Source organism: Orcinus orca, chromosome 14, assembly GCF_937001465.1.
Source record: "Orcinus orca chromosome 14, mOrcOrc1.1, whole genome shotgun sequence".
Classification (NCBI taxonomy): Eukaryota; Metazoa; Chordata; class Mammalia; order Artiodactyla; family Delphinidae; genus Orcinus; species Orcinus orca.
The window spans coordinates 29,711,885-29,737,143 of NC_064572.1; the positions used below are offsets into that span (position 1 = coordinate 29,711,885).

Genomic DNA, 25,259 nt, shown 5'->3' on the forward strand with positions numbered 1-25,259 from the left:
CCAATCCAAAACATAAAAATGAGATAAAAGGCCGTGCAGCCTGCCACTGCCTTTCCTGAGTTTCTGGCCCACCGCTGGTCTAGGAGGTAAAGACTCTCAGCTCCCCAGGAGTGCATGACATGCCAATCCCAGGCCTCATCCATCAGGGCAAATAACAATAATAACGGTAACAGCCATCTCAGCAATCAGCATGGGCCCAGCAAGGCTGCACAGGAAGCTAGGATTGTCCACCCCTTGCCTGGAAGACGGATGTGGCCTGCTGCTGAGGAGCTGAGGCCACTGTGGTGGATGTGTCACCAGCCCTGTGCCTCCCAGGGAGGGGCATTCGAAACCTGCTGAGCAGATCCCCACTCCCACCGGGGCCCCTGGCCTCCAGGACAGGGTTCACTGCCCGAGGATGGGGTACTTGGGCCCTAGGATAGGGTACACTGCCAGGGATGGGGTACATGGCCCCCAAGATGGGGTACACTGCCCAGAATGGGGTACTCGACCCCATGATGGAGTACATGGCCCCAGGATGGGGTACCTAGCTGCCAGGAAAGAGTACTTGGCCCCAAGAATAATGTGCATTGCCCCGGATGACCCCCAGGGTAGAGGTCATGGCCTTGGGATGGGGTACAGGGCTGTTCCTGAGAGAAAGGACCACGAGCCAGTGCCCCAGTATGATTCCACCTGCATCCAAACCCAGGTGCTTCTGGTCTGAACATTGGTAGGTTTTGATTACCTGTGCTTTTTCCTGTCCATAGTGTACATAATTAAGAGTTAACTTGCTATACTCTCTCCTCTTGTCGTGGCTCAGAGATCTTCATGACTTTGGGGGGGGCTATCTTCTCCCGACAACCCTAGGCAGTTGGCAGCATTCATTTCTTTACCCAACGACTATTTACTGAGTGCCTCCAGGATGCCAGCCCATGTTAGGCTTAGGGATACATCAGGGAACACGACAGGCCAGGCTGCTGCCCCCGTGGAGCTAACACGAGTGTGTTTGTGTGGCAGATAGGGGGTTGGGGCAGGCGGTCAGCAATTCAAGTGAGTAAACGAGATCATTTCAGAGGAGGGAGGGGCTGGGAAGGCAGTGACTTGGGGTGTGAGGACACAGTGACGAGACATCTCTTTAGACAGACTCTACCTGTATGATGGAGTATTTGAGGAAAGTCTCTCCGAGAAGGTAGCTCATGGCCTGAGAGGTGAATAATGAGTAGCATGTAGTGACCTAGGGCTGGAATATTCCTGGCAGAAGACACAACCAGGGCAAAGGCCCTGAGGCAGCCACAGAGTGTTCAGGATCAGAAAGAAGACCATGGCAGAGGGGGGTGAGCCCGGGGACCCCTTTGTGAGACGCAGTGGGAGGCTTATCTCAGGTCAGGTCACTGGGGCCTTAGATGTGATCTGGTTTAAGTTTTGTTTTTTAAATCTTTAAATTGTGGTAAAATACACATAACCTAAAATTTACCATCTTAACCATTTTTAAGTATAGAGAGTGTTAAGTACATTCACACTCTTGTGCAGCCAATACCCGGAATTCTTTTCATCCTGTAGAACTAATACTGAACCCATTAAACAACAACTCCCAGCCCTCCCTCTCCACAGCCCCTGGCAGCCTCCCTTCTACATTCTGTCTCTATGAATTTGACCCCTCTCGGGACATCACGTAAGTGACATAATACCAGTGTTTGTCTTTCTGTAACTGGCTTATCAGCATACACTTAGCACAGTGTCCTCAGGTTTCATCCATGTTGTAGCATGTGTCAGAATTTCCTTCCTTTTTAAGGCTAAATAATTTCCATTGGCTGTAGATGCCACATTCTTGTTTATTCATTTTTCCATCAATGGACACTTGAGTTGCTTCCACCTTTTGGCCATTGTGACTAATGCTGCTATGAACATAGGTGTACAGTGATTTAAGTTCTTTAAAGTTCCACTTCCCACCCATGAGGTCAGGCTGGGCCCTGAGCTGGGTTGGGTTGGCACAGGGTGGAGGGGCCAGCCTCTCTGGGTTACCCGTCCGCTGTGGGTGGGGGAGGCCAAGAGCAGAGAGTCCTCCGGCAGCACTAACTGAGCTGAGAGCCCTACGACCGAGCCTTTAAATCATCCTGGGTCCAGAGGAGCTTTTCTCTGCATCTAAAATGTGAGCCGTAAGCCAGGCTGACTTACAGGCAGTACCCACTGGTCCAGTTTGTTTATGGCCAGCATCCTTTCTGATTGGTTGGTGCCTGTACTGTGGCCACTGTTAACTATTTGAATATCACCCTGCTATAAACCAGTCTCAGGCTGTGTGTCAGAGTCTCTTGCGGGGAGAATGGGAGCTGCTGTTTAAACGTTTAAACTCTGGGGTGCCCCCCAGCCGATCGAGGCAGCAGGGCTTGGGAATCTGTATTATAACAAGCACACTGGGTGATTCTGATGCCATAGTCTTAGGAGGTCTTACGAAGCAGAAGCAGGCCTTGTGATGAAGATTCAAGTGCAAATTGTGTATGGGGAGGAGATTCCAGGAAACACAGGTCGGAGACTGAGGACATGAGACTGGGAAAGAAAGGAAGCCATAAAGCTGCTTCATTAACCAAGTCACCTCAGTGGGCAAGTGGAGATGAGTCCCATAGGGGACCTCCAAGAGCCAGTGTGGAACACAGCCCGTGAGTTACCCCCCTGAGAGGTGAGGGAGCTGGGGCATTTATCTACCAACCCTTTATCTGCCATCTTCCATCTCTCATTCATTGAATGCTGCTACCAGGGGCATTAGTCCCCTGGCACTATTGGCGTGTCCTGTGTATGGGTAGAGCAGTCTCTGATGGCCAGAACCCTTCAGGCCTGGCAGCTGGAGGTCGGGCTGGTGTGTGTGACAATGGTATGTGCTAAGGCGTAGCGGGCAGGGTACCAATAGCATCGGCTATGGAGGGCTGCCGAGCTCCCATCTCTCTACCATACAGGGAGTGCTCAGCCCTGTGAAACATTGATTATCCTTCTTACCACTGAAAAGAACTCCAGGCCTCATTCATTGTTGGCAGAAATTTAAATGGTGTGATTACTATGAAAAACAATTTGGTGGTTCCTCATACAGTTTAGCAAACATAGAGTTTCTGTATGACCCAGCAATTCCACTCCTAGGTATATACGCCCCCTCCCCCAAATTGAAAACAGGTGTCCAAACAAAAACTTGTCCACAGGTATTCATAGCATCATTATTCACAATAGCCAAAAGGGGGAAACAACCCAAATGTCCATCAGCTGATGATATGGGTAAATAAAATATAGCATACCCGTACAATGGAATACTACTCAGTCATAAAAAGGAATTAAATACTAATACATGTTACAAGTGGATGATCCTTGAAAACATTATGCTGAGTAAAAAAAAAAGCTAGCACTTATCATATGATTCTGTTTATATGAAATGTCCAGAACAGGAAAATTTGTAGAGATAGACAGTGGATTAGCAGCTGCCAGGGGCTGAGGAAAGAGGGAATGGGGAGGAATGCTCATGGGTGTGGGTTTCCTTCTGGGGTGATGAAAGTGTTCTGGAAACAGATAGTGGTGACGCTTACAACACACTGTGAATGTACCACATGCCACTGAATTGATGAAAATGATACATTTTACGTTATATATATTTTCCCACAATTAAAAAAAATTAAAAAGAGCTCTAGGTATTGCACAGCCTGAGTTGCAGGGTATACTGTTTCCCAGGTGGGAAACAAACCCAGAGTGTGGTGTATGTACCCCAGGATCCCACAGCCGGGGTGGTTCTCCTGAGGGGCTGCTTCTGGGGACACTGGGCAGAGGTTGGGCCCCACAGCTTGGCTTGATTCCTGTCTGAATGGTGCACACAGAGGTTGCTTGAAGCCTCCCTGATGGGGAAATGAGCTGCTTGTCCTGGAGAAGCCAAAGCCAGGCCCAGCTTCTACAGCGGACAGTTGGGTGGGGGGCGGGGGGGGGTGGTGGTATGTGCCCAGTGGGAAAATTGCGGGGCGTCTTGTCTTAAATATAAGATTAAATTGGCACCTTTAATTAGTACACTTAGAAAAGGTCACTAGCAATTACCTGGGACACAAAGAAGGCATGAGCAGGCAAGAGCCCGTGAGGAAGCTGAAAAGGACCATTTTGAGCAGCACATAATTGAGGGGAAAATGGATAAAAGTCCAGGAAATTACAGGGTGGGTGACAGCAGCTGATGGCCCCATCCCTGTCCTGCCCAGCGCTCCCCTTCTTGGGAGAGCCTGAACATCGAGCCTGAGAGAGCCGTTTGGGATACTGGACCAAGTTGTATGACCTTGGCTGGAGGGTCGGTGTGGCCCTTCCGGAATCCCATCGGCCAGCTGGGAGCTTGGCCCCATATTCTCCACCTGGGCTGGGCCCTGAAGGAGGTTGGCAGGTGAGGTTTCCAGTCCAAGGGGCCGCCGTGGACTCATTGCTCTACTGGGGACAAGCAGGGCCCCCACGGGCCTCAGTTTCCTCATGTGCAATCTCCCCAAGCCTTGGGAAGTAGCTCAGTGTTCCTCAGACTTTGCCACTAAAGGACCCCTGAGGGTATCAGAAAGGAACTGTGTGTCCCCGACGGAGGCTGGAAATTCTTTCACAGTTTTAGGTTGTGTCTTTAAAAATGAATTGAGGGCTTCCCTGGTGGCGCAGTGGTTGAGAGTCCGCCTGCTGATACAGGGGACACGGGTTCGTGCCCCGGTCCGGGAAGATCCCACATGCCGCGGAGCGGCTGGGGCCGTGAGCCATGGCCGCTGAGCCTGCGCGTCCGGAGCCTGTGCTCCGCAACGGGAGAGGCCACAACAGTGAGAGGCCCGCATACTGCAAAAAAAAAAGAATATTATATTGTACCCCCATTATATTCCCATTTGTTTTAGAATAAAATAGTTGCATGTCACTGAGCGACACAGATGCTTTGAGAAGATGTGCTTGGTTTATCTATGACTTCACGTACCTCCTCCTTCCTCATCTAGGAAAGAGCACTGTACTGGGAGTCTCGAAACTTGTGTTTGAGTCCTGACGCTGTTGCTCACCATTGTACCTTGGGCAAATTACTAAATGCCTTCAGTTTCTCCATCTTTAAAATGGGAAGGTTGGGCTCCCCAAAAGGTCTCTGTTCCATGACTTCAGTCCTCCTTCTCCTGCTTCTCACCTCGTCTCATCACCATGGATGCTGCCATGTCCTACTCTGCTGTGTGACCTTGGAGAGGCTACTTTGCCTTTCTGAGCCTCAACTTCCTAATCTGTATAATGGGTAGAATAATGACTACCAAACAGAGTTGCTGAGAGGATTTAATGAGAGAACCCATGTGAATGGGCTAGCACCATGTCTGGCATATCATAAGAGCCTAATGATTGCCCAGTATCTTCCTTTCCTATGTGTTGGGCTTCCACTTAGGGCCTGATAGGGTCATGTCCATGCAAGTCCTAAATCTTGAGTTCACATATCAAGTGTTGAGATTTGTAAGGTTGTGGAAACAAATGTGGGCACTGGGCCAGAATGCCTGGGCTTTGAAGTCCAGCTCTGCCCTTTGCTAATTGTGTGGGCATGGTAAATTACTTAATCACTTTGTTACCTTAGCTCCCCACAAGTGGGGAGAATAACAGGAAGGAATGAATTAGGGAGTACACAGAAATCCTTTAGCCCAGTGTCTGAAATGTGGTTAGTGCTCCAAAATGTTAGCTCTTGTCACGTTAGAATTGTCTTTTAAAAGTTGACTTAGAAAAGCTCATCGAGGGCTTCCCTGGTGGTGCAGTGGTTGAGAGTCCGCCTGCCGATGCAGGGGACACGGGTTTGTGCCCCGGTCTGGGAAGATCCCATATGCTGCGGAGCGGCTGGGCCCGTGAGCCATGGCCGCTAGGCCTGCGCATCCGGAGCCTGTGCTCTGCAACGGGAGAGGCCACAACAGTGAGAGGCCCGCGTACCGCAAAAAAATAAATAAATAAATAAAAGAAAAGCTCATCGACATTCTCTTCTAGATAAAATTCCCAGAGTTTAGAATCCTTCCTTCCTTAGCTATTAACAGACCATCAGAGCTATTCAGTAAATATGAGAGTCAGTATGTGGGAAAGAAAGGGTGTCTGTCTCATTTTATAGGGTAAATTGAGGCTTTAAAAGAAGTGATTTGCCAAAGGCCGTGGTTCTAACCTAACTACTCCTTGAGAATCAGATGGAGACCGTAGACCCTCTCTGCAGAAAATGACACACTGTACACTCAGAACATTTTGCACAGTTCCTGGCAGTTTAAGGACCTCTTGAAGCTAAGGTGACCGGCTGATCCGGTTGTCTGGGATGTCCTGGTTTTAGCACATATCCTGGGAAATGCCTCAGTCCTAGACAAAGCAGGATGGTTGATCGCCCGACCTGAAGCCTACCTTGTGAGGGATGCTGTGAACCCCAGGAGAAGATGACCTACTCTAGGACTTCTTAGGCAGGGCTGTAGGCCAGGCATCCTGATGCCCAGGGTGGTCTCTGGCCAGGGCTTTGTTTCTTGGTGAAGGCAATACCATAGTCCTCTGATGGAGGACAGGAGCTAGACTTTGTCACCCAGCTCTAGACTGGAGTTCCCTGAGGGTGCTCCAAATCTTCCTAACCTCTGTGTACCCTAGTGGTTACCATAAGGCCAGCACCTAATCACTGTTGAATGAATGCCAGGTTTTGTAAAATTTTCTGAATTAGAAAATATTGCTTTGTACTTTTTGTGAGATTTAAATACATTGAATGTACCACAGGTTTGTTTGTTTTTAAATCTATCTGCCTAAAAAAAAAAAATCTATCTGACTGTTCATGGACACGTTTTTGTTTTTTTTTTTGGTTTCCAGTTTTAGGCTATTATGACTAAAGCTTCCATGAACATTATTGTACCAGGAAAAAAAAAAAAGAAAATACTGATTCCATTTGCAAAAGACAGAAATCCAACTCAACTTACTTAGGCAAAACCAAAAAAAAAAAGAAAAAAAAAGGGGGGGGTGTGATTTATTAGCTCATACAGCTGAGCAGTCCAGAGGATGGAGCTAATTGCTAATTTCAGGTATCGTTGGCTGCAGACCCTCAAACCGTCAGGAATCTCTCTCCATGTACCATTTGGCTCTGTTTTCCTCCTTGTTGGCCTCAACCTCAGGCAGGCGCTTCCTCTGGTGCCAAAGATGGCTGCCAGAAGGACCAATTTAGCAGCCCCAGTAGAAGGAGAGCGACTCCTTCCCAGTTCCCGCAGACTTCCAGCAGAAGTCCTGGGGTTGGCTTTGATTGGCTAGTTTGGGTCACATGCTCATCCCTGAACCAATCACTGTGACCAGGGAGATGGAGTGCTCTGAGTGGCTAGGGCTAAGTACTGTGCCCATCTTGGAATGTAAGAATTGAAGGGTTGGGAGCTTGCACTCATCTGAGCCACTTGGAGGACTCCTCTAAATTAAGAAAAGAGGACAGGCAGAAGTCACAGAACGTGGTGAATGACAGTTCCCTATTACACACTGTGACAAGTGACCAGGATGGAGGCAGGGAGCCCGGAACAGAGCCAGAGATGCACAGGGGTCTGCGGTAGTCAGTGACCTGCTGGTGGTCTGTTGGGCGGCTGCTGCCCACAGGGACTCAGCCACCTGAGTAAGGTGCTGAAGAATGGATTAACCTCCCGTCTTTGCCCTCTGCTCTCTCCTGCGGGTACTGCAGGTTCCTCTGTGACCCAGTTGCTGGCCCGAGACATGGACAACGACCCCCTGGTGTTCGGCGTGGTTGGGGAGGAGGCCTCCCGCATCTTTGCCGTGGAGCCTGACACGGGCGTGGTGTGGCTCCGGCAGCCGCTGGACAGAGAGGTATGACCTGCCGTGACCTCTGCCCCTGGCCTTCCCTAGGGAGGCAGAAGCACACATTGGGGGGGGATGGCTCGTCGTCTTCTGACCCTGAAGCAGCATCTTCCTGCCTGAATGGTGTCCCTCTTCCAAGGCCAGTGCTGATGTCTGGACTTGGGGTTAGAATAGGGTGGTTTGGGGTGTCTCCAAGTAAGGGGCGACACTGGATAGGCAAAAGGGACAGTGACCTCGGGTTCATCCCCTGTAGAGCAGCGGCTCCACGGAGTGTGCACATCTACACCCCCCAACAGATGTTCCCCCAAAGGACGTTTTCCCGAGACACAGGTAGCCCTTAGCACGTTAAGGGAAGAGTTTGAACAAAACCCCAATCCCTGCTTTCTCCTCACTTTGAAGTGGCCCCAGAGGTGACTCGCTCAAGATCACACAGCCATTTAGAGACAGAGCCCAGATTAGAGCGAGATTCCTGACTCCTAATCTACTGCTCCTTTGTGGGAAGGGTCCATATTCTGAACCTACTTCCCCAACCCGAAGGCACTGCTTATTCCTTAGGGAAGCCTTCAGTTATCCAGTCCCAGACCAGCTCCTGGGGCAATGCTGGCGGGTCTCCAGCACCAAGTAGGGCTCCGGACGCAGGGCCTCAGCTCCCCTCTCTAACTCTGACCTCCTCCCTCCCTCCGTTTTCTTTCAGACCAAGTCGGAGTTCACGGTGGAGTTCTCTGTCAGCGACCACCAGGGGGTGAGTGTCCCCTAAGGCCCCTGCTTCCCCGGGAGGCGGGGTTCCTGAGCCTTGGGTAGAAAGAGGCTGGAGGCTGCTGCTAGCTCCCCACTCTTGTCTTGCCAGGTGATCACGCGGAAGGTGAACATCCAGGTCGGGGACGTGAATGACAACGCACCCACATTTCATAATCAGCCCTACAGTGTCCGCATCCCTGAGGTAGGGGCCCCCAGGGTCACACTTGAGGGACGTTGCGGGCCTGCTGCTCTGGGGCCACCGGCGAGGAGGCTGATGCTGGAAAAAGGGCATTTCCAGCTCCTCTCCTGCCCACACCTCAGCCCAGCACCAGCTCTGGTCAGGTTGGTGACTGAGCCAGCGCCTCTGAGGGGGCCTGTCTGCTGGCTGCGGGAGCCTTGTGCCTGAGAGAGGGCCTGCCTTGGATGAGCCCTCCCAACTCCAGCCGGAGTCAGGGACAGGACAGAGGTTGGGAGGGGCAGGTTGCACGTTTTTTCCATTTACAGCCAGTGCGGGCCTTGGGCAGGTACGTTGGCAGGCCTAACCCCAGGCCTCCCAGCTTTGGCTAGAGCAGGTCCCCCAGGATGCAAAGTGCATGCAGTGCCTGGGAGGGGCTTTCTTTCTTGAACCCTGCGCTGTCTTGCTGGCCTTCGGCTGCTTTGGGTTGTCTGTGTAACTCAGTGTATTTGCATGAGTGCGTGTGGGTAAAACCACGCCATTGCTCGTAACTGAGAAGTGCACATCATTGCATTACAAACAGTTCCTTAATAAGCTGGCTGCTGGCTCCCGATGGCCCCAGCGCTCTCATTGCTTACTGTCCCTCTCCCCGGTGGCCGATGGCAGTCTTCTGGCCTGACAGCGATTCAAAGACCTTGAAGGTGGAGGGTAAAGAGCTTCTAACTGGGTGTCCCTCAGGCCTGCCCTCGGGGCTCTGGGTTGGGTGGCAGCAGTAAAGGTTTGGGATGGGAATGATGGGAGATGGAATCCACTGGGGAGAGGCAGCCTCGCACCATGGCATTGGAGTGCTAGCCCCTTTATGTTATAGGTCATTGGATCAGGAAACTGAAAGAGGTTTAGAAAATATCTATTCAGTTTATAGATGAGAAAAGTGAGGCTCAGTGTGGGAGAGTGACTTGCCCAAGGTCACACAGCTTTGACTTTGAGCCTCCTGACTCCCAGGGCAGCTTCAGATTCCTCAGGGATGAAGAAACCTGATCTCATGCCTCTAAGTTCCGGTTGCTGGCCCTCCTTACTCAGCTGTGAGCCAAGGGTCCTGTGCTTGTGCCAGACAGAGTGAAGTAGGACAGATGTGCAGGTGGGACACACCAGAGGTACTCATGCCCTTCCCCTGATGGGGTGGGACATAGGGAGAGAGAGCCTGCAGTCCCAAGCATGGGGACACGGTGCCCTGAGCTGTGGCCGGTGTGCCCAGGACTGCAGCTTGGCTCCGGGCCCCGGCTCATTTGGAAGTCTCTCTAATTTAATGGTCTCTACGTGCCAGCCTGCACTCTAGTCCTGGGCTCAGAAACCAAGGGCACAGCTCGGAGTTAATGAGCCTTGCACCCATTGCTCAGCTGCCATCCTGGCAGGCATGGCTGCCCTCTGCCTTCCCTCACGGGGGGCAGCAGACAGCAGCAATAGCAAGGGGATGAGGGGTCACATCCCTGCTTCCCAGCCCTTGGGCCAGGGCCAGCCTTTTCCTCTCTCCCTTGCCAGGAGAAGATGTGACCTCTAATACCACCCTGTTGGAATCCCCCAGCATTCTCCAAAGGCCTCTGCCTCCGAGGAGAGAGCCTCTTCAGTCATTCATTCATTTAACAAATATTTATTGAGCGTCTGCTGTGGGCTTGGGGCTGTGCCAGGCTCTCACTGCACAGAGACCTGGGAGGCCAGAGGAATATATAATGAGGGGAGCCAGAACCAGAGGCCAGAGACCCCAGGCCTAGCCCCTGCTCTGCTCCCAGATTGCTGGGTCCATTTGGGCATGTCACTTAACCTCTCTGGGCCATGGTCCTCCGTATCTAATAAAAGCGGAGGACAGGTGGGATAAAATGGCCTGCCTCCTGCCCATCTGATGCGGAGAGGGTAGGCCAAGGGGGCCGGCTGGAAGGACACACAGTCCTTGGAAGAAGGCCTGTGTGGTTTACTCGCTTGCATGTAAACCTCCCTATCGGGTCACTTAGGTGGCCTGATACTCGATGCCCTGCTCAGGGCTGCTCCGTGTGGCCAGCGGGGATGTGGTGTCAGCTGGGTGGAGGCCTGGCCCCTCCTGACCCGAGGTGGCTTGGCACTGACCAGCCCTGGCCTGGGGTGGTCACCTGAGCTAGAGCTTAGCTGCCTGGCTCAAGCCCCAGCTGGAGTACCAGGGAAGAGTCTGCTGGTCCTGGCCCAGAATTCAGGCAGGGGTCTCCTGCTTACATTGAAGTCACCCTGGAAACCCCAGGCCCTTGCCCTTGAGAAGCCCGATTCAGTGAAAGAGGCCCTATGGATGTGAATAGGATGAGAATGCAAACCAGAGAGACAGGGGTCACTGCAGACCCTGTGAGGCATCAGTCTTGAGGGGGTGCCAGAGTGATCAGAGAAATCTCAACAGGCTTCCAGGAGGAGGTGGGTTTCCAGGAGAAGCTCGCCAAGGTGAGCAGCGGAGCTCCTGTGTTGTATGGTGGGAAGAGGGAGACTGGAGGTCAAGACATCTGGGTTCTAGTCCTGATTGTGCCAGCAACTGGCTGGGTGAGACTTCAGACCTGTCACTGCCCCTCTGCTGCCTTCAACTCCAACAGCTGTCAAACTGGGGAGGTGGGCCCAGGCCCCTTCCAGGACTGACATGCCGTGATCTGAGGAGGCATCCCAGCAGGAGTGGCTCCTTTCTTATCCTCCAGTGCTTCATTATTCCTTGAGGGCTGACAAAGACCTCCAGTGGCTGCCTCCATGCACTCAGCTCCTCTTTTGGTCATCCTAGCCACCTGCACACCATCCCTAACCTTCCCAACTTCCACTCCCCCCAGCCCTAGGGGCCCTGATAATGTTTGGGTCTGTTGTGTCCAAAACCCAGGGATAGGCGTGGGGAACAAGTTACAGGGAGGTAAATCTAGGTCTACATATGGAAGAACTTTCTAATGAGACCCACCCCACAATCTACTCCCCTGTCCTGCTGAGGATGTACTGAGCTCGCCATCCCTGAAGTTATACAAGCAGAAACAGGAGAACCCCGTGTTTCAGAAGCCATCTAGTACTGAATGCCGGGGAGGTGATGAATCGGAGGCTCCCAAACATACGCCATCAGAGTGTCCTGGGGGACTGTTGGGAGGCATATTCCCGGGCCCCTGCAATTCTTCTTTTTTTTAAAATTAATTTATTTATTTGGCTGCGTTGGGTCTTCGTTGCTGCGTGCAGGCTTTCTCTAGATGCGGCGAGTGGAGGCTACTCTTAGTTGCGGTGCCCGGGCTTCTCATTGTGGTGGCTTCTCTTGTTGTGGAGCACGGGCTCTAGGCACACGGGCTCAGTAGTTGTGGCACACGGGCTCTAGAGCGCAGGCTCAGTAGTTGTGGTTCACGGCTTAGTTGCTCCGCGGCATGTAGGACCTTCCTGGAGCAGGACTCAAACCTGTGTCCCCTGCATTGGCAGGCGGATTCTTAACCACTGCGCCACCAGGGAAGTCCGCCCCTGCAATTCTGAATCAGTAGTTGGGGAACGGTTGGCCCAGGAAGCTGCATTTTTAACTCCATGGCGACAGCAAACCCTGGAGGATAATATCTGTGGCCCTCCCCATCAGAGGGTTTCTGAGAGGTGCTGGGGTAGCCCATCTCTGAGGGGAACTTTCAGCCTGTCAACAACTGCCTAGAGACATCACCCATGGGGACCCACATCCTCAGGCCTGGAATAGGAGCAGATGGGAGGCGGGTCAAGACCAGGCACTGCCCCTTTCCTGGGAGAAGCTCACCCGCCCCCTGCCCACCCAGCCCTGCCCCCTCTCCCTCTGAAAGCCCCTGCCTAAGCCGGACAGGTGTGTTTTGGTTTGTTTGTTCTTGGTGCCCCTCCTGCCCACCCCTCTCCCCTCACTAAGCTGTTCTACATGTAATTATCCATTTTATCAGGGTGAAAGGCCCTGCAATTCACTTGTCGAAGCCCTAACGAGGCAGAGGCAGCGTGGATGCTTTCAAGTCCGTAAAGAAAAGGGAAATCCTGCTAGAATTGGCAACTTAATTCACCAAGCCAGCCTTGACAGACCTCATTAAGCCCCTGTGTATTCATTTCAGGCTAATGGCTGTCATGCTGACTGCTGTTTGATTTGCTGTAATAGACTTTTACGGCGTTCCAATTTGCTCAGACGTGTTTGCCTGTGTCTGTGCCCAGCGACGCTGCTCCAGCACCTCTGTTAGGGGTGCGTGCCCACCTCGCTGACCTTCAGCGTCCCTCCAGCTGTGCCCGGGGGAGGTGACCCTCGGGCCTGGGTGTTTGGGCAGGAGGATAAAAAGCAGCAGCAAGGACAGCGAGCTTTGGGCTTGTAGCAATGAAGATATGCATATGCGCAAAGCAATAGGGCTGCCTATTTCTACATTCTTGAGGTTGTGGGGGGGGTGTGTGTGTGTGCGCGCGCGCGCGCACACTTATTTAAGTAATGTCTTCTCTATGTCCTAGTGTTTCCACTGTCTTTCATTTGTCCTCATGACAACTCTGTAAGTCAAGGGCAAGTTATTCTTCCCATTTTCAAGACGAGAGAAATTGAGGCCAATACAAGGTGACTGCTTTCCCTAAGTCCCCTGGCATCAGATATGCTTGCAACTAGAGCCAAGTCTTTCCCTGTCTCATTTTTCAGCATCTTTGCTTGGGTCTTTTTGCAACTTTGCCATGACCTGCTGTGGTTTGCCAAATGTTGCCCAGGGAGACGAGCTGGGGACTCTGGGCTCCGAGCACAGGCTTCCTCCCATCCAAGGCTGGATGCTGTCACACAGCCCCATGCACAGGCTCTGGGGGTTCAGGGGAGAAGCTTCACTCAGAGCCCACTGCCCACTGTCTGCAGTGAGGACCATCCTCAATGGTCAGGACCCAGCCATGGTCATAGCGATGCCCCTTCCGTGTGACCTGCAGGGTTAGCGTGTGCCCAGAGGTAGCCTCCAAGACTTCAGCCCCCAAATGCGCGTGCAACACATTTTCGTGAGAAGTCAGAGACCCACACATGGGTAAATGCCAGGCTGCTCAGCCTGCCTGCAGGGAAGAGTCAACATCTTTCTGCCACCTCCTCCTTGGTCTTGGGTGCCCGGGAGGGAGTAAATGGAGTCCCACAAAACCCAGGCCCAGAGAGCTCAGCCTAGCCACACAGTCTGAAGCTCCTTGCTCCCTCCTCCACCCTGTGGAGTGAAACCCAGGGCCCCCCATCCCCCGAGATCCCTGTGGCAGCTCCTTCCATGCCCATGGGGCGTGGCCAGGGCTGTGGGCACCCCCGCCCCCAGCACGAGGAAAGAGGACAGTGTGGCAACAGGAGATGGAAGGAGCCCAGATGTGATTGAAATTATTTTGTCTGAATGGTAATAATGTTTTTAATTACGTCGGTTTCCTCACCGATTCTCACTGGGAGTCTTTGGGGGCCCATGTAATTCCATTGCAATGACTGCAGGACCCTCTGCCATGAATACGAAGCAGGGGACCGTGTGTGGAGCCCAGCTCGTGTGCGTTAGGGATTCTCTGGCACGTGCCGGGATACCTTTTATTGTGCCCCTCGCCCTTTAAATAAAGAACCCCTAAATGGAAGGAGATGATAGCTGCCTGCTGGAGATGTTCCTACAGCATTGCTGGGCTGTCAGCCTCGTGTGCCAGAGTCCATCTGGCGTCTTTCATCTCCCTTTCTCTTTACTGTTCTCCTCTCCCGCGTGGTGGGGCCCTGTTGGAGGAAGGGTGTAAAACTCCTGCCTGCACCCCTTTTCCTCCAGGCAGTGAGGTTTCCTTAGACCTTGGGTGGGAGAACAGGTTTAGGAAACAGAGGGTTGAAGAAGGTCCCTTGTTCATCCAGGAGCAGCCGTGGCTTCACTGCATCGTGAGAACCTGAGCCCCATCTGTGACACAGGGACCCTGGTCCCTACTGCAACGCTGTGGTGGAGGCAGGCACACATGGGCTCTCGCTCCACACTGGGAGGCCATGAACAAGGGGTTTAGCCTCCCGGAGCCTCTGTTTCTTCATCTATAAAGTAGGGATACGTTGAGGTTGTTGTGAGAGTTCAGTGAGAGCATGCATACGAAGCAGCACATCCACAGGGTAGCTGCTCGGCATTCCTGTTGTTCTGGAAAGTTCCCAGAGAACTTCAGGAAAGTTGCTTGGAAGGCCAAGGAGCTCGACAGGTGGGCTCCATTGCTGTGTACTGATTGGTTGATATTGGGGGTGTTAGTGGACAAAAAACTTACAGTCCAGCGAGAGACAGGAGACATGAGGAAAACATGAAACTAAGATGTGACAAGGAAACAATGGAAACAGAGTCACCTAGAAATAACTAGTAATAGGCAGAGAGCATTTCACATAGACTCCTTGAAACCAGCACCAGAAGGACCGTCGAGGTGACCCCATCCCACCACACATTCTGTAGAGATCAACAAAGCCAGAGAGGGTCAAAGATTTGCCCAAGGTCACCTGGTAAATCAGGGGCAAACCACCGAAGACCTAACGTAACCAGCGAAGATGCTCAGGGAGACGGTTTCCAGACCCGTGGTGAGACTGAGTGCACCCCTGGGTGGAGGCGTAGCGCTGTTCTCAGAGGTGGATGTCCAGAGCTGGGCTGGGGGCCCAGCAGGTGCTGCCTCCCAGACTCCCATAGCACCCCACACCCCAGGAGCCGTGGCCTGGCAGTCTGCCTTCTCGATGAAGAGCCCGCTTGAGGGTGTGGACCGACCACACGCGGTCCTGCCTTTCCTCTTCTTGGAAATTGCTCTGTGATTTTTGTCTCAGCCCCTCTACTTACCGTAACAAGTTCGGATATTGTCAAAATGCGGACAGGCCTGGCAGCCCCCCATAACACGGAGGGCCCACACAGTAAGCTTGTTGTGATGTGTTCTCAGGCTGCCCGACCCACCTTGTTTTCTACCAGAAAATGAGAGAAAGAGGGAGAGAGGTCTTGGGTGATGGAATTATTATAATTTCTCTGATTCCTTAGCAGCCTTTAATTACTTTGCAACTTTGTGGTGCTGGCTGGAAGCCGGGAGGAGCTGAGTTCTCCCTCTTTATAATAACCTTAAGTAGAAGCCTCCTGTCCGTCTATTAAAAAGCCCGCTCTTCTCTCCAGATGTGATAATGCGCCTGAGAGATTTCACCCGGGCGTGATCGCTAGGTGCAATGCAATCGACCCCGCTCGCTGTCTTCACCATCCACAGGCCAGCCCACCTCCCCAGCGTGGGGTACTGCCAGCCACAAAGAGCCGAATGCCTGGTCACGTCCTTGTCTGGAGGGTCACAGGCTCAGGCTGTCCCCTCTTGCAGTCCTGCCCGGGAGAGAGGGAAGGGGCTTGGAGGCCTTTTCCACTGACCCTTCCCCTCTCGGTATCTCCCAGTGTGAGCCCAGCTGTGCCTCCCACCATTCCTAGCACAAACCCTGCATTGAAATCCATCCATTTGCAGGAGGCTTTACTCTCCCAGCTTTCTTGTCCTCTCCGTCCTGGATCCTCACTACAGGGTAGTCGCTTTCCTGCCGCCCTGCCTTTGTTCATGTTGTGCCCTCCCCTGAGACGCTCTCACCCAAACCCACTGCACCGTCTTCCTTCCTACCATTTAGCCAGACCCTAATCTTCCTTCCTCAGAGCAAGCCGGTGGGGGAGGGCGGGGGAGGTTGGTCCTCCCTGTCACCGTTTACAGATAAGCAAGCCAAGTGTTAGAGGAGTTGGAAGACTTGCCCGGGTTATTCCGTTTGGAGGTGGCCATGGGGATCATACTTAGGCCCTTAGCTTGGTCTTCTCCACTGGACTTGAAGGCACAGGCCTCTCTTAGTCCCTGCCCTTGGAATTGCTCCTACACCCATTCCGTCCATCCTGGCTTCTAAACCCCACTCTTGGGCCAACCCTCTGCCTCCTAACCTTGGCCTGGCCTTTCCTTCCTGGGGTGGCCCCAGGCCCCCTCATGGGCAAGAGAGGCCAACCAGTCCCAGGTCTGGGTGCTGAGTCTTCCTCGGGCGGGCTCAGCCAGTGGGCAGCCCCTCCTGTCTTGTCACCTGTCCGTGCAGCACAGCAAGTTAAAGTGGGGAGAGCTGTAGCCTGGAGGGGACAGGAACCCCACCACCTGTGGCTGGGTGAGTCACTTCCCCCTTCCAGGGCTCAATTTTCCCCTCTGTTAAATGGGACTGTTAGTCCTGAGCCTGTCCACTCCATAGTGGGGGTCAAGGTCAGGACGGACAGGAAGGCCCTGAACTTAAAGCCTCATGCAAGTAGGACAGATTAACCCCTGGGGTATTTTCTCCGATGGCCCTGCAGGCTTCATGAGTTTTCTTTTCTTTTCTTTTCTTTTCTTTTTTCTTCTTCTCTTCTCTTCTCTTTTCTTCCCTCCCTCCCTTCCTTCCTTTCTTTTCTTCCTTTTTTTTTGAGTCTACCTATTACCTAAGCATACATATAGAGACATGAACAATCGTAAGTGTTCATAAGTTTGAGTTAATTGTGAAGTGAACATATTTGTGTTACCACATCTGGATCAAGAAACAGAACCTCTCCAGCTCCTAGAAGCCCCCTTGCGACTTTTCCAGTCCTTCCTCCTCCCTCCAGAAAGTAAGCACTGTCCTGACTTCTAACCCCATGGATTACTTTTGTGCATTTTCATTTTATAGTATACATTCTATTGGGTTTTTATCATCACCTAAGACCCGGGGTAGAGGCAGCCAGCTTCGTCTCGGAAGTCACTTCCCACAGTTGTTAGGTTAATAGTTTGAATCTTGGTCTCACAACTTATATCTGTGAGTCCATAGGAAACTTCCTGTCTCTGATTAAATGGGTGTGGTGCTGATGCAGGGTTGCCACTGTGCAGGTGACATGAGATGATGCATGTGCGGGGCTCAGCCTACAGCCCGCACACGGCAAGGCTGGAAGGACTATCACCTGTGGGCATCACCTTTAGGCAGCCCCTCCCTAGTCAGGGGTCATCTCTGCAGGTGGATATGGAGCTGCCTGAGTGCTGGGACAGGAGGCTGCACGGGAAACTAAATGGAGTGGTTGAAACTTGGGTTGAGAGGAAGGGGAAGGGAAAAAAGGATGTGGGCCCCTTCCCTCATACAGCCTCCTTCGATCCTCTTAGAAGTCTTTCACCTGTAAGAAGGGTGTACTTGTCCTCATATTATAGCTGGAGAAATGGGCCCGGAGAGGTTAAGTGACTTGCCCAAGGCTACACAGCTAGTCCCAGATGCTGTCTTCTCTGTAACTGCCCCCCAGAGTGAGTCCAAATGCATTTTACCCCCAGCGTATCCACCTGGGGTTTGGGGTTATTGTAAGCCTGCCGGCTTCTGAGAGGGCAGTCTTGGGTCTGGAGAAGGTGGACAGGGGGAGGTGTTTGGTTGAAGTGATCTTTATTGAGTTCCGGCACCTTCAGGCTTCCACAAAGCTGCAGCTCCTACCAGCAACCCCGTCTCAGGCCTGCATGAGAAAACACAAAAATCTTTAAAGGCTTCTTAGCAGCTTGAAGTGATTGTTGTTGTATTTTTCCCTTCTCTATTCAGGGCTGGGGCAGGGCCAGGGCAACGGGAGAGGAATAATAAATCTCCCAAAGCATTGTCTTTCTTCCCACCTCCCCAAACCATCAGATTCCCCAAACTCAGGGGCCACGAGACCTTTTAAAAAAACAACAAAAAACCCACCCAACACAGCCCAAAAGATGGAGATGGAGGGAAATGCAACAGCAGCTATTGGGGTGGAAAGCCATAAATGGTGTGGAAGTAATGCCTAAAGTGTGCTGGCGATTACAGACATTTCCACGGAGCCACGCTCGAGCTGCACGGGTCGGTGACAGCAGCCGTGGGGAAATAAATAAATAAGTGAGCAAGCCTGGGAGATCCCATTAACTGTTGCTGTGCAGGAGGGAGGTTTGGGGCAGGTCACTGGTGAGAAAGGAAGGAAGGTAGACAGGCTCATGCATTCATTCTCCCATCCGTCCATTCATTCAATTGTACTGAGTCCCTGTGATGTGCAAGGGATGTCACTAAAACCTTTCCGTGGTGTTCTGAGGATGGTGACCAGAATCCCACCAGGCTGGCAGGGTCTGGCACCAGCCCCTTCTTCACCTCCCCTTGGCTCTGTGCCTTCTTGTGCCTTTACCTTCTTTCTGGTGCCCGAGGGCATTGTGCCACAGGGCCTTTGCACGGCTGTTCCCTCCCCGCTTTTCATGAACCATTCCTGGTGCGCTCTGTTCCCAAGGCCTGATGCTGAAGGCAGCTCAGAAGTGCTGGCGAGTCCCCCACCGAGGCCTTCGGAGAAGGGTTGAGCCTGGTCTCACCCGGGTTGCAGGCAGCAATGGGCAATGAGGGCACCTCAGTCAGGGATGTTGGAGGAAAGGGCGTCATTTAATGGGACTGGGGTGTGGTAGGTAGAAGAGTGGCCCAAAGATGTCCACATCCTAATCACAGGAACCTGGGACTATGTTACCTCACGTGGCAAAAGGGATTTTGCAGGTGTGATGCAGTTATGGGCCTCCATGGGGAGATAGCTGGCTGATCTGTGTGGTCCCACTGTAATCACAAGGGTCCTTATAAGACGGAGGTAGAAGAATCAGAGGAGATGTGACCATGGAATCAGAGGTCAGAGAGAGAGATCTGAAGTTGTTATGCTGCTGGTCTGACCAAGGAAGAAGAGGCCATTAGCCAAGGAATGAGTGTGGCCTCTAGAAGCGGGAAAGGGCATGGAAACAGATTCTCCCCTGGAGCCTCCAGAAGAAACACAGGCCTGTTAACCACTTGATTTTAGTCCAGTAAGACCCATTTTGGACTTCGGGCCCCCAGAACTGTAAGATGATAAACTTGTATTGTTTTAAGCCACTAAGTGGGACTTTGTTTCAGCAGAGATAGGAGACAGATACAGGTGCTTTGAAGGCAGAGTAGCAGGGCACGCATTCTGCAGCACACCCCTCCAAAACCCCCAAACTCTACTTCACTTGCTCCTTTGGGGCCTTCAGGCAGGAGGATATGTGTACCCAGAGGTGGGTTGTCTGGACGTAGGTGTGAGGTTGCTGGTCATTAGGGATGATCCATGAGGGCCAGCCATGGGGCAGGGGCACCCAGAGCTGGGGAGGGCCCCTGGCTGGGAAGAAGCCTTGTAGAAACCAGGCGGGGTGAGGTGGGAGAGCCTAAGAGCCCATTCTGTGGGGATAGAGAAAGGGAGAGCTCGCAGATGAGGGTGTGGAGCGCTGTGTTGAGAAGTGCTGCGTCCAAGAACTGGCTGTCACGCTCCTGGGACCCCAGGAAGACCTCCCCATTGCCCAGAGGAGGGCTTAGCAGGTGCTTGCGTGCTGGAGACCCTCCTGGAGAGCTTGACCTCTTGGCATCAATGAGCCCAGAGACAGAGATAGAGGAGTTTCTTCTTGGCTCACTACCAGAGCAGTACTGGGATGCGGAAGTGTTGGTCCCATGCCCCTGACCCCACCCTCATTCATTTATTCACTCATTCATCAAACTTGCTGGATGCCAAGTCCATGCTGGGCCCTGGGGACACAAGAGGAGTGAGATATTGCTCCCTGGCCTCCAGGAGATCCCGGCTGGGTCCTGCTCACCCACAGTGGCACCTTTAAAGCAGGGTTGGAGGCCAGTGCTTGAGGACTCAGGCAGCCACCACCCCAAGCTTGGCCCCCTCTGGATGGCTGACGGGTGGAATAGGGCAGTCACCTGTCCCAGCTTTAGTGCTACGGGAAAGCTGGGCCCCACTGCCCACCCCCCGCCCCCGCTGCCCCCCTCCTAACTCCCAAGTCCCTTGTGGCATGTGGCATGAATGGAGATCAAGCATGTCTCCCTCCAGGCAGCAGAATTGGACACACGAACTCTAAATGAGCTTGGCAAATTGGTTCTCTCAGCTCTGTCCTTCCCCTCCACCACCCAGCCCTGCAGAAGCCTGGGTCACCTGTGGGAGTTCTCAGTCTGGGCTGGGGAGGGAGGGAGCAGGGACTGGCTTGGGTCTGAGGCCAGGAGAGGCTTCCCCTGCATCTGGGCACCCCATCTTCTTCCTTATATCTGAGGTGAGTGTAAACCCCACAAGATAGAAAAGGCCTTTCTGGCTTCAGGGGCATTACTGAGGAAGGGATGGGGCACTGGACAGGCCTGGCATGGGCTCAGTGACCTTGCCTTCCTCCCACCTCCTGTTCCAGCTTCTGTTTATAACACTTGTCTGATGTGTGGGTTCTCCTGGTCCCAAGTCCCAGGATTCATGAACTGATTAAAGATGGGATCTGTATCTTATAATTCCTTGAACCCATAAGGGCCAGGGGTACTGGGCGTGAGGAAGGCACTGAATAACAACAGTAATAACAATAACGGGGACTGTACATGCATTCACTTGGTACTTTGTATCACCCATCTGTGCTGTAGGTATTGGGATTATCCCCACTTTTTTTTTTTTTTTTTTTTTTTTGCGGTACGCGGACCTCTCACTGTTGTGGCCTCTCCCGTTGCGGAGCACAGGCTCCGGACGCGCAGGCTCAGCGGCCATGGCTCACGGGCCCAGCCGCTCCGCAGCATGTGGGATCTTCCCGGACCAGGGCACAAACCCGTGTCCCCTGCATCGGCAGGCGGACTCTCAACCACTGCGCCACCAGGGAAGCCCTATCCCCACTTTTAAGGTGGGGAATCTGAGGCTCAGAGAGGTTAAGTCAGTTGCTGATCTGGGATGTGAACACAGCTGGTTCACCTCCAGGTTCCCCACCCCATGCTGTGCTGCCTCTGTTGACAGTGGGTCGGGAGGTGGGGCCGTGGAGGTGTTCGTGGCATGCGTGCCCAGATTCTCAGAGGACCCAGCAGGCGGCGGACCACTGTGAGAGGGGTGCTAGGCTCCTGGGCATGCCCTCCGGGCTGAGGCTCCTGGCAGCCCTCTCAAGGTCTCCCCCCGTCCTCCTCTGTCCAGACGGTGCCCAGTGCCATGGCCAGCATGGGCTAGCAAGAGGGTGGGTTGCCGCTCCCAGTCCTAGAGAGCCCAGCTGGGCAGCGTGTTCCTGGAGAGATACCTTCCCACCCCTGCACCAGGACACGCATGCGTGCACACACCTCAGGCATGACGTCCGCCCTGCCTCCTTCTGTCCCGTGTGTCTCCCTCACGGGTCAGCGCCCCGGAGCGGTAAATCACGAGCCAATTGGCCACAGCCAGCGGGAGGCCAGGAGGACACAGGGAGGGGCTGCTGCCATCAAAGCCATTAGCACCGAGCTGGCCAGGCAGACGAAAGCACAGCTGGGTGGGAGAGGGTGGGCCAGGCCTCTTCCTCTGGGCACTGCTCTGGAGCCCTCCAACGTGTGACATGGGGTGGGGCACGAGCATGGAGCATGTGTGCTCAGGAGCTCACTGAGTGTGCAGGATTCACGGTATAGACCCTTGGTTATTGCCTCCCCTGTGAAAACGGTCTTCAGATGGGGGCAGTCACATCATACTAAGGGAGTGGAGATAAGCTCCTTCCTGCCTAGATTCATTGGACTGGAGCAGACCTCACCCCCACTCCACAGCCCTCACCTCCCATGGCAGCAGTGTATCTTAAAGGGACACCAGACTGAGATTCTTCCTCATGTCTTTGGGCCTCTCCTTCCATCTCCTCGGGCCTCAGTTTACCCATCTATGCAGTGTGGTTAATACCCTTAGCTCTAGCTAACTTCCTAACTAGTCAGCCTTGTTGTTAAGACACAGATGAGCCAATGGGTATGAAATGACATGAAGACTAGACCCCAGCTCCCCCGGTTGTGGCCCAGTTGAATTATGCCATCACGCTGTGGCACTCGGAGGGGTCTGGGTGGCATTCCTGCCCCTAGAAGGAGAAAGTAGAATGAGTGTTGTGGCAGCGGAGACCTGGGGCACTGGTCTGGGGCACGTCACTCCCTGCTGCCTCCCTGGACACGGGTCTCGGTGTTCTCTCCCCAGGGCCGAGCGTTGTTCAGGCCTAGTAGTTGATGAGCAGTGGCAGGGCCTGTGTTGTCAGTAAACTGAGGCCCTGGACCTCTCTGTGCAGCCGGTGCCTTGGGATGTGTCCCTTCCCATAGTCTCCCCTGGGGGGCTGTTAGGTTGGCAGGCCCGTCCCTTCTGCATGGCTGGCCTTGCATCCGGCCTGTGGCAGACACGGCTTTTTTGTTTTTGGTTAAAAAACCTCATCGGAGCGTTATGATATTGGAATGTGAAGGGTAATTGAGCTGAAAGCTATTCTCTTCCTGCAACCGGCGCGTCAGGAGTGATTGAGGCACGCGGGCCTGCACACCAGCCTTGAGATCCTGGTGAAAGGCCTGTGCAGAGATCGGGGGGGAGATGCATGGAGTGGAGCCAGGCCCCCCAGAACCCTGGTTCCCAACCCCAGGGGTCCAGGCCTGCCCTGAAATGTGCCCCCCTGGGACTCTGAGCTGCCGGGCTGGGCCTCCACCTACCTGGAACAGATATCCGAGGTCCCCGGTGTGCTGGTACTACGTGGAGGGGCCCTGGTGACAGGTCTTGAGGAGGGTGCTGGGCACTGGACTGAAACAAGCAGAACAGGTTGGTGCCTGCGTCCTCTGCCCCCTCCTCCCTGCTTTGTCTTCTCCTGCCCCTACTCTGCAGAGGGTCCCTTTCTCTGCTTTCTGCATCTCTCTCTCTCTCTCTCTCTCTCTCCCTCTCCCCCTCTCCCTCTCCCTCCCTCCCTCCCTCCCTCCCTCCCTCTCTCTCTCTCTCTGTCTCTCTCTCTCTCTCTGTCTCTCTCTCTCTCTCTCTCTCTCTGCCCTATCTCTGCCAGTGTTTGGACAACCCCAGTGTTTTCTAAGCCATTTTACTGCACAGTTGAATCACCTGAGGATCTTGTTGAAATGCAGATCCTGATTCAGGAGGTCTGGGATGGGGCCTGAGATTGTGTTTCCACCGAGCTCCCATGGGATGCCAGTGCTGCTGGTCCCCGACCTCACTTTGAGGAGGAAAGTTCTAGGAAGCAGCCAGGCCCAAGCAAGAGTGACCCAGATTCTCAATGTAGGGTTCAGATATAAGGAGACTCCCGGGGGGGCTGCAGGGCTGCCCTCTGTGGTTGTGCAGGTGGTGCACTGAGCAAGCCGGAGAGTGCTGGGAAAGGCAGCCCAGGGCTGCTCATGAAGCCGCGTACCTGGAGCTGCTGGCGTTGCCTGGGGAAGGAAGCCCGTTTTCCTTGGTACAGGAGGCCAGTACAGGCTGTGTTCTCGCAGGGCAGGTCCACTCCGAAGGGCCATCTTTTTCTAATTTTGCACACAGGCATCAAACAGCCTTGCCCCCAAACTCCAGGCTGTCACTCTGTGCCTGCTTCTGCATCCCCTTGTTCCTCCTCCCTCACACTGCCCAATCTCACAGCTTCTCCTGCAGAGTATGGAAGTCCGGGGAGAAGGGAACTAGAGTGTATCATGCTTATATGTCAAGACCCAGATTCTCCCTTCAGTCACTCCAGCCCCACCTGGGTGCAGAGAGTGGGCTTGGGGCTTGCTGAGCCCCAGAAGCCTAGGAAACAGGCCCTTTCCTGCCTCTTGCCCCCTTCGCTGCCCACAGAGTTCAGCTGGAAGGGTTAGGCTAGGACAGCCCCTCTCTCCCAGGCGGGGAGAGGGACCAGATCTGCTGCAGAGAGGGCTTATCCCTGAGGAAAGATACTCAGTCCCCCCACCAAACCCGGCCTACACACCCCACCCCAGCACACACACACACACACACACACACACACACACACACACACACACACAACAAACGCGGTCTCTCTGCCTGGCCCGTTATTAATTGCCATGAAGGCTGAGCGGAACGGGTCCCATAAATATGAGCTCTGGCAGCGCCAAGGAGCCGGGGCTTGTGCTGGGGCCCTGCAGCTTATCTCTCTCAGCCAGGCTTTCCCTGCACAGGACGCCACTGGCATCTAACGAGCCCTCCTGTGTGCCAGGCCCGGCGAGGGCAGACAGGCCCAGCCCTTCCCGGCTCCGCCCTGCTAGCTCCCAGCTGAGTTCAGGCTTTCCTCTTACCCTGCTGATGCCCGCAGCCGGGGTGGAGGGGAGGCACAGCCAGAGCACAGGCCTCTGCGGCAGGCTGCCACGCCCCCTGGGCCTGAAGCCCCCTCCCCTTTCTGCTTCAGACCTCACTGCCCTCACGCCTCAGCGCCGCGGTGCCAAGGACTGCATTGGATGGCCTCGTCATTCTTCCTGCCTGCTTGGCGTGGTATCAGCGGGCAGGTGTGCAACGCAGGGTCCCTGGTGTTCTTGCAGTCGGGTCACCTCTTCTCTTTCTCCCTCTTTCCCAAGCACCTACCATCCTGACAGCCTGTCATCTCACACGCCCCGCCCCCGACTTTGCATCCACAGCCCCTGTGACCATCACAAGAGGAAAGAGTCTGAATGCTTATTTTTACCACCTCTCTGTCCCACCAATAAGTAGAGTAAAATACACAGTTAATGCTTACCGGACAGCTAATGCTTATCAAACACGTCCTGTGCGCCAGAAACTGTGTTCAGCACTTTCTAGGCATCGTTGCATTCTTAGACCACTTTGGAGAAAGGTGTGTTCACTCTCCCCATTATGCAGATGAGGAAGCAGAGGCCCAGAGGTGTTAAGTGACTACCCAAGGTCACACAGCTTGCTAGCAGACACCACAACAGGCA

General features: G+C 53.7%; 1 protein-coding gene and 1 long non-coding RNA gene across 2 annotated transcripts in view; one reads left to right on the forward strand and one right to left on the reverse strand.

Annotated features, from left to right (window-relative positions):
* LOC125960983 (cadherin-23-like) overlaps window positions 1-25,259 on the forward strand; it is a 360,246-nt gene that overhangs the window by 124,028 nt on the left and 210,959 nt on the right. Inside the window, exons 5-7 of the mRNA XM_049696875.1 lie at window positions 7,640-7,782; window positions 8,468-8,515; window positions 8,621-8,713. Coding sequence (XP_049552832.1) covers window positions 7,640-7,782; window positions 8,468-8,515; window positions 8,621-8,713 — 284 coding nt within the window. The remainder of the gene's footprint in view (window positions 1-7,639; window positions 7,783-8,467; window positions 8,516-8,620; window positions 8,714-25,259) is intronic.
* On the reverse strand, window positions 17,231-23,769 carry LOC117202562 (uncharacterized). The gene is made up of 3 exons (XR_004485019.2): window positions 23,452-23,769; window positions 23,058-23,145; window positions 17,231-18,099 (listed from the first exon to the last, which is right to left on the reverse strand). It is a non-coding gene; the product is annotated as an uncharacterized LOC117202562 (long non-coding RNA).